Source organism: Tarenaya hassleriana, unplaced genomic scaffold, assembly GCF_000463585.1.
Source record: "Tarenaya hassleriana unplaced genomic scaffold, ASM46358v1 Cleome17, whole genome shotgun sequence".
In the NCBI taxonomy this organism is placed as follows: domain Eukaryota; kingdom Viridiplantae; phylum Streptophyta; class Magnoliopsida; order Brassicales; family Cleomaceae; genus Tarenaya; species Tarenaya hassleriana.
The window spans coordinates 2,474,956-2,483,842 of NW_010965122.1; the positions used below are offsets into that span (position 1 = coordinate 2,474,956).

General features: G+C 34.5%; 2 protein-coding genes across 2 annotated transcripts in view; both read right to left on the reverse strand.

Annotated features, from left to right (window-relative positions):
• LOC104810178 overlaps positions 1-3,945 on the reverse strand; it is an 8,889-nt gene extending 4,944 nt beyond the window's left edge. The window contains exon 1 of the mRNA XM_019202158.1: positions 3,871-3,945. Coding sequence (XP_019057703.1) covers positions 3,871-3,945 — 75 coding nt within the window. The remainder of the gene's footprint in view (positions 1-3,870) is intronic.
• Positions 3,946-7,357: 3,412 nt separating this feature from the next.
• On the reverse strand, positions 7,358-8,484 carry LOC104810179. The gene is made up of 2 exons (XM_010536376.1): positions 7,629-8,484; positions 7,358-7,392 (listed from the first exon to the last, which is right to left on the reverse strand). The coding sequence occupies exons 1-2, from the start codon at positions 8,482-8,484 to the stop codon at positions 7,358-7,360; spliced, it is 891 nt and encodes a 296-aa protein (XP_010534678.1).
• Between the last annotated feature and the right edge of the window lie 403 nt (positions 8,485-8,887).

Below are 8,887 nucleotides of genomic sequence, written 5' to 3' on the forward strand. Positions count from 1 at the left end.
TTTCATAACGTTCGAATAATTTCAACGGATTGCCGTTGAAATTCGTCAAACGTTATTTCCAACGGATTGCCGTTGGAATATACGTGGAAAATTTTCAACTCAAATATCCGTTGATATGCCGTTGGACATTTCCAACGGATTTCTAACGGATGAATCCGTTAGACGTCCGTTGGAAATCCGTTAGAAATGCGTTGGAATTATTCCAACGGTATCCCGTTGGAAATCCGTTGGAAAAATTACAACGGATTAATCCGTTGGAAAAATCCGTTGGAATTTCGCAGTTTTTTTGTAGTGTAAAAATTAAAATAAATGTCACATATGATGAAAATGCTTTTGTTAAAATATTTTTTATGTGTCCTAAATATTTAGTGGGTTTTCCTTTTTTTTGTAATATGCATTTTATAATTTTAAATAATAATTATTTTTATATATAGAGTTTAGTGATAATCTAACCAATTGATATGTAGTTAATGAGTTTTTAAATGATAAATAAAAGATTAAAAACAAAATGCCACATGGATGAGGACATGGATTCACCAAATCTCTCCAAATCTAACTTTTATATATATAGACTAGATAAGACTCGCGCGATGCACGGTTTATTCTTTTTATTATTATTGTAATATATTTGTTTTGATGTTATGAAAAAAACATTAGAGTAGTGTAATTTTATATATATATATATATATATATATATACATATATATATATATGAAGAAATGAAGAAATTTAAATATCATTACATTATTATAATATAAAATTATTCATATATATTTTTTGAAAAATGCATGTATAGTCATTGCTGGTCTTACCCTATTTCTCCTTTCACTATGCGAAAAATTTTATTTCAATATTTTTAATTGAATATTAATGGAAAATGTTAGAATAATAAAATATACATAATATTTTAAAAAAAAAATTTATATAAAATGTTTCGATCTACATTCATCTATATAAAGATGTTATATTTTACCATTTTTCAATTCTTTGTATACGTTGAACATTCACTTCTACATACTTATACCATCGCTATTATATTATAATACAACAAAAAAAAATTGAGGATTTTACCTGCACACTTTGCTTCACAGACCATATACCTATAAAAACTTCTTCTTTCTCCACTTCGAGATCAAAGTTTACAACTTTTCTTTTGAATCATAAATTGTAAAACTTCATCTTGAACAATACACCGAAATGTCACCCCCCAAAACTTATTAAACAATATCTAATAAGATCAAAATATGTATCTTCATTTTCTTTTAATCAAATAAAAATCATAATGATATATAAAAGTTAAGATCAAAATACCGAATTTGGATAGCTTAACCGGTGAAATAGTATTCAAAGTATCTGTTCCGTTCTGAATTCGAATCATATGGCTGGCTCTGAATCTCGAGATTAGTATGGATTTCGATCCATGATGCTCGATTTTTAAAAAATAAGGTCCAAATAGATTTTTAATGTAATAAAGAGGAATTTTTGGTAATTATTTTAATTATAATATTTGTTGAGATAAATTTAGTGAAATATGTCATGCATTATTTGTTTATTTAGGGAAAAAATACATTTATAAAATTAAATCATTATAAAATTATATATGTGAACGATAAAAATAAATAAATATTAATATATTGCATATATTGAGTGTTTTTATTGCTACGCATATATATACATAGTTACATATTATATATATACACACATATATATACACACATATATACATACATATATACAGACATTATTTCTTCATACACATCCTGTATGTATAACATATAGTTGTCGATTTAAATGATTCAACTTCAATTTCAATTTTATTATATACATTTAAAATTTTTAATTTATCTTTTATTAAAAATAATAATAAATTGAATGAAAAATGACTAAGTTTATGAAGTTTGTTATTAGCGATATTCATAACTTTGATAAGAATGAATATTATAATCAGTAAGTTTGAAATTAATTACTCATAATATTATCATTTATTCAATATATATATACACACCATGTACACAAATCATGTTTTCACATAAAAATCTAAAACAAACACATCAATTCAAACTTTAATTAATAAATTAAATAATAATAATATTAAATTCTATTTAAATCACCAAAATGGTTAAAATGTTTTACAATAAATATAAACTTACAAAATTATAGAGTAATATTTTACTTATCGAAAATGACAGAATGTCTAGTTCGTCGAGTTCTTCGATATCAGCATCATCCACCGGGGTTTACTCCTCTGTTATATCTTTCCACTGGGCGACCGTCCTTCCTCCATCTAATTTCGTGAGTCCACCTAATTTTTTGTTATATTTTTACTTAATTTTTTGTTATATGTATCACCTAATTTTTTTAAACACTTATTTTTCTCGTTCAAAAAATAAACATTAATATTAATTTAATTAAATTATATGTAGGTATTGAAGATTTTAAATAACCAATAAAAATTTTTAACATTGCCACATGGATGATACGGTGGAAGATGATGCATGGTTTATTCTTTTTTGTTGTTAATATAAAATATTTTCTTTTTTGCTATGGAGAAATATTTTTATGAATATAACAAAAATTATATTTATATATATCTAAAGAATTAAAAAAATAAAAGAATATAAATATCATTGTATTATTATATTATAAAATTATTTTTATATATGCATTAAATACAATATGTCAATATAATATATATATTTTTCACAAAGAAATGTATGCTTAACTAATATAATAGTTTGGATTTTATTATTTTTTTAAACATATATTCACATAACAATAATAATGTTTCATGTTAAACAATCTAAATATACTTTATTAACTAAACTTTATCTATGTTTGGAATCTATTATGGAGAGGTTTTCAATTAATCTTGAAGCGCAGCAAAATAGAGAAATAAAAATATATAAATAGAATTTTAAAAAATAAAATAAATGGTAAAATTGATTATATATAAGTTTTATTAAGTCAATTTAATTTGTTTTTAAATTATAAAAATTAGAAATATATAACAAAAATATATAATAATTTAAAAATTAATATACTTTTGTTGTAAAATATATATCATATTTTAAGTTTTTTTATATTATTCTCAAGAAGATAGTTAAAATGATTATATTAAAAAATTACTCTATATATTTTATTAAAAATAATTATATATTTTTATAAAAATTTTATTATTTGATGTCAAAACTTTGAATGGTATATTAATATCTAATTAACGTTGGAATATATATAGAACATAGAATATTTGTTTGATGTGGAAAAATATATTTTTATTAGATTATATTGTAATGTAAAATCATATATATTAGTTTTTATTTATGATACTGTTTTACTATAATGTTTGTGTATTTTTATTATTTATTTTAGTGTAAACTATAGTGACAAATTATATATCGGCTATAAATATTTTAATTGCACAATGGAAATTACACAAATGATAAGATGGAAGATGATGTGGATTTATCAAAATAATAAACGTATCAAATGACCAATAAAAATTGAGCAAATGACCAAGATGTTTTCCCAATCTGAAAATCAGAGTAACTACTCAAGTGTGTTGGATGCTTTGGATAAATGCCCTTTATCTGTAAGACTCAATGGATTGGTAAGATGATACATCTTGATTCTACCTTCAACTTTATATGCTCTTGTATAGATCTGGAGATGGCGAAAAAGGTTAGGGGGTAAATTTTGTATATGGGTGATAAGTCATTTTGGGACATAGAAAAAAAATGACGCTGTCTATTGCAATTTTATCCGTCCACATGTAAAAATGTTGATTTTGTTACCTTCATCAAACGGAAAATATGAATAGATATATTTACCTGATAAAATAAAGACATTTACTTGATTGTATACATTTTTTACCGCATATATCTCGTTATATTGGTTTGCACATGAGGTTGTCCATTGCTTTTTCTTGTGCAATTCGTCATTGCTCATTTTATTTGTGATCCACTTGTCCTTATTTTGCAAAATATCTTTTTCATTAACTAAAATTAATAATGATGTAAATCACTTGTTCTGTAGAAAACAAAGCATGAAATGATTGATCTTATATTTTATTATATCACATATATAGAAAGAGATACACAAACACATGTTAAATCATATAGATTGATTGTGAGATACTTACTTGATGAGACTTGATCACAAATGCTATTGATTTGCAAGACTATTGCTTTGTTGTTGAAAGAGTTGGCTTTACTCAGATCCACAATCATAAGAGACTTTATAGCCGGCTAAATATGAATTAGACTTAAATATAATCTGAAATTATAATAATTTTTATTTATTCTATTAATAAGTGTAGTCATTAGTGGATTAGTGGGTATTGAATAATTGTGTTGCCGTTTTTTTTCCCATTAGTGGGTTAATAAATACTTATTACCACATTTTTATTTAAGTATAATACATACGTTTTAGCAGTCATATATATTTCTTCTTTGCTTGTCATTTTTTTAGGATGACGATAATGTAATTTGGTAAAATCCTTTGTGTCATCCATTCTCATTAATCTCAATATTATATAATACATCGATAGAATCTCCAGAAAGATATGGAGATATTGACAAGTATATCTAGAGAGATATGATAATATTATATAATATACTAACAGATATTAAGGGATACACTAACACTCCCCCGCAGTCGTAGCGTGAGGTGACCGAACGCAAAGGCTGGATCGAAACTCCATGAAGAGTGAAGTGGACAAACCCTTCGTGAAGATATCGGCAAACTGACGAGAGGATGGAACATGTAGGACTCGGAGGGAGCCAAGAGCGACCTTTTCCCGAACAAAGTGGATGTCAATCTCGATATGTTTAGTCCGTTGATGTTGCATCGGGTTCGTGGAAAGGTATACAGCGGATACATTGTCGCAATACACACATGTTGCGTGGGAGAGAGGGCAATGTAGTTTGAGGAGGAGATTACGTAGCCAGCAAGTTTATGCGACGACATTGGCAACAGCTCGGTACTCGGCCTCAGCGCTTGACCGAGAAACCGTGGGTTGACGCTTGGAAGACCATGAAATGAGATTATCACCTAGGAATACACAATAGCCCGAGGTGGAACGACGCATGTCCGAGCAACCAGCCCAATCCGCATCGGAATACGACGTTAACTCCGACGTGGTGCTAGGACGTAGTTGAATGCCGTGGTGAATGGTCCCCTGAATATAGCAAAGAACTCGCTTCATAGCTTGGAGATGCGGTTCCCGTGGAGCATGTAGAAATAAACAAAGTTGTTGAACGGCATATTGGATGTCTGGTCTTGTAAAAGTGAGATATTGAAGTGCCCCGACAATACTACGAAACAAGCTTGGATCAGCCACCGGTGCACCCGTATCGACGGATAACTTAGGTTTAGTGTCTACCGGAGTGATGCAGAGGTTGCAAGACTCCATACCTGCGCGTCGGAGAATTTTCGCAGCATAAGATGACTGGTGAAGGAACAACCCGATAGAGTTCTTCTCGGCCGTGATTCCAAGAAAGTGATGAAGGGGACCTAAATCAGACATGGCGAACTCAGTCTTGAGAGATAATACAATCTGATTGAGAAGCCGATTAGATGAGGCAGTGAGTATAATGTCGTCCACATAGAGCAAGAGCATTGCTTGTTCATTGCCTTGGCGAAGCACAAACAAAGATGTATCGCTGCGACTTTGTGAGAATCCGAGCTTGAAGGCAAATGATGTGAAGCGTTGATTCCATGCACGAGGAGCTTGTTTGAGACCGTATAAAGACCGTTGTAGGCGGCACACATAGTCTGGATGAGTAGAGTTCCGAAAACCCGGCGGTTGAAACATATATACCGTCTCTTTGAGATCACCATTGAGGAAAGCATTTTTGACGTCTAATTGATGAATTGGCCAAGATTTCGACACGGCAATGCTGAGAACAGTGCGTATGGTTGTCGGTTTAACGACAGGGCTGAAGGTGTCATCGCAATCGATACCTTGTTGTTGAGATTTGCCGTTTGCCACAAGTCGTGCCTTGTACCGAGCGAGGGAGCCATCTGCATGAAATTTATGTCTAAACAGCCACATAGAACGCACAACGTTAGTATCCGGTGGTCTTGGAACCAAGACCCAAGTACCACTTTTAATAAGAGCATCAAACTCATCTTGCATGGCTTCACGCCAATGAGGATCCGCAAGGGCTAGTGTGTGGGTCTTAGGGACGTGTGAGATGGTAAAAGTGTGAAGATTTGGTATATGTTTCGGTTTGGAAATACCGTGTTGGCTCCTCGTGGTCATAGAGTGGAGACGAGGTGGTTGTATAGGTTCGATGGGTCTATATGGTGGTGGCTATATTGGCATTTGGAGAAGAGGGCGAAGGATGGGTGACGGGTCTTCGGGTTGATCCAAAAACTCATAGTGGTTATTGGAAGGATATCCATGGGTGAAAAAAGGAAAGCTAGTCTCGTCAAAAATCACATGTCGTGAGATAATGATTTTTCGAGTGATAAGATCAAGGCACCGAAAACCTTTGTGATGGCTCGGGTATCCAAGAAAAATGCAAGGCGTGGACCGAGGTGAGAGTTTATGAGGCGATGTAGCAAGAAGGTTAGGGTAGCATAAGCATCCGAAGACACGGAGATGGTCATACGAAGGAGGTTTATGATGAAGTAATGTAAACGGGATTTGGTTGTCGACGGATACCGATGGTAAGATGTTGATAAGGTGGACGGCGGTGTGTAGGGCTTCGACCCAATAGGTCGATGGCATGGAGGCTTGAAACAAAAGAGTTCGAATTAAGTTATTCAAGGTGCGGATCATGCGCTCAGCCTTTCCATTTTGTTGGGATGTTTGAGGACAAGAAAAACGAGGTAAAATCCCATGAGAGTCAAAGAAATCCCGAAGAGCCGTGTTATCAAATTCTTCCCGTGATCGCATTGAAAAACTTTGATGTTTTTATTAAATTGTGTACGTACAAAAGAGTGAAAGTGTAAAAATTTGGCAAAAACGTCACTTTTACGGTGAAGAGGATAAACCCAGACAAAATGTGAAAAATGATCAAGAAATAAAACGTAATAGCGAATACCACTAATACTGGGTATAGGGGAAGTCCAAATGTCAGAGTGAATGATTTCAAACGAAGATTGAGCCAATGAAAGAGATTTATTGAAAGGTAGTCTAGTGTGTTTTCCAAGTTGACAAGCATGACAAATCCGTGCATTGTCATTATTACAACGAAAAAATCCACTCGACAATAAAGAACGAAAAACCGAGTCTCCAGGGTGTCCAAGACGTTGATGCCAAGTGGAACCCGGAGTAAGAAGAGCAAAAGGAATGGTGGAGTGCCGAGCGCATGGTATGGTGGGTAACATAGGGTAGAGGGAACCCGAGCTATCACATCGGAGCAGTACCATTTGTGTTCGTCGATCCTTCACCGAAAAACCATTAGTATCAAACTCAACCGAACAATTATTGTCACGAGTAAACTGTCGAACCGAAATGAGATTTTTGACGATAGATGGTGAGACTAACACGTGGTCTAGGTGAAATGCATGGGTAGGTGTGTGAATAGAAGTATGGCCAGTATGAGTGACAGGGATTTGGGATCCATCACCGACATAAACAGATAGGATGATGCTCAAATTAAAAGTGGTCTCGAGAGTACCTGGTTGCGATGTCAGGTGTGTGGTGGCACCAGTGTCCATGTACCACGATGCGTCGGCGGGATCAGAGATGTGCGTCGCATTAAACGCTTGGATAAGACCTGGCGGAGGTGTAAATGAAGTGGGTATCGAGCCATTATCCGGTACTGTAGGTTGGGTTTGAGTCACAAGAGCCGTCTGTGGCGATGAGGTCGGTGTTGGCGATGTGACACCAGAGGAGAAACCAGAAGAAGCGACGATGCCACTGGGGATATATGGGTATGGTGAATAGGGTCCACCATAAGGAGACTGCCAAGGGATATGTGATGGATATCCTGTGGGATTCCACGGTGGCATGTATGAGTGAATAGGATGTGGAGGATTCCATTGCATCGAAGATGACGGCGGGTGGTGTGATTTCCACTGTGTCGGTGAAGACCCGACGTTCCAGCTTTGAGCGTTATTGCGATGCCCCCGATTGCCTCTATTTCCTCGTCCTCGTGATCGGTTGCGGTGATGATATGATGGTTGTGAATGCATCGTAGCTTGATTTGGATGAGATCCGGTGAAGAGGACAGTGGGGGCAGAGCCATTATCCCTATGAGTCGGCTCAGGACGACGATGTCGGAGAAGACGTTGTTCTTCAAGGGATAACATCGATCTTGCTTCATCAAAAGATGGAAAAGGTTTCTGGTGTTGAATAACATTAACAATGTTATCGAACTTGTCAGAAAGGCCATTAAGTGTATGCATAACTAAAGCTCTCTCAGATACAGATGCATCGAGGTTGGTCAAAAGATCTGATATCTTTTTGATCCGTTGGCAGTATTGGTGGACGGTGGACGGATTGATCTCCGATGGTGAGAGTGCGGAGTTCATTGTCGAGTTGAATTGTACAGGTGTAACACCCCGAATTTCGGTAAAAGGATTAGAGAGATATAAACCGAAATTGACGACGCTTGATCAATGGAAATGAGATGATTAGGCGATAAGCCCTTAATTTTCGTTAACAGGATTAACGAGGAATAGACCACGACGTGAAGCCGCTCGGGCGAATTGGTTTAACGTGAAACAACCGAGCCGAACGAAGAAGAGGCAAGGAAAAGAAGATCGACTATTCCAACGGAATATAATGCCCCGAGAGTTTCTCTTCTCCGCACCAAATCCTAGAGGATCGTTTAGGTGCCGGAGAAATGCTCAAGAACATAGAATCAGACCTAACCAAGTTGACCCGAAGGATTGGACCGAAACGAGCGAGAAAAACGGGCGAAGATTGGTCAGA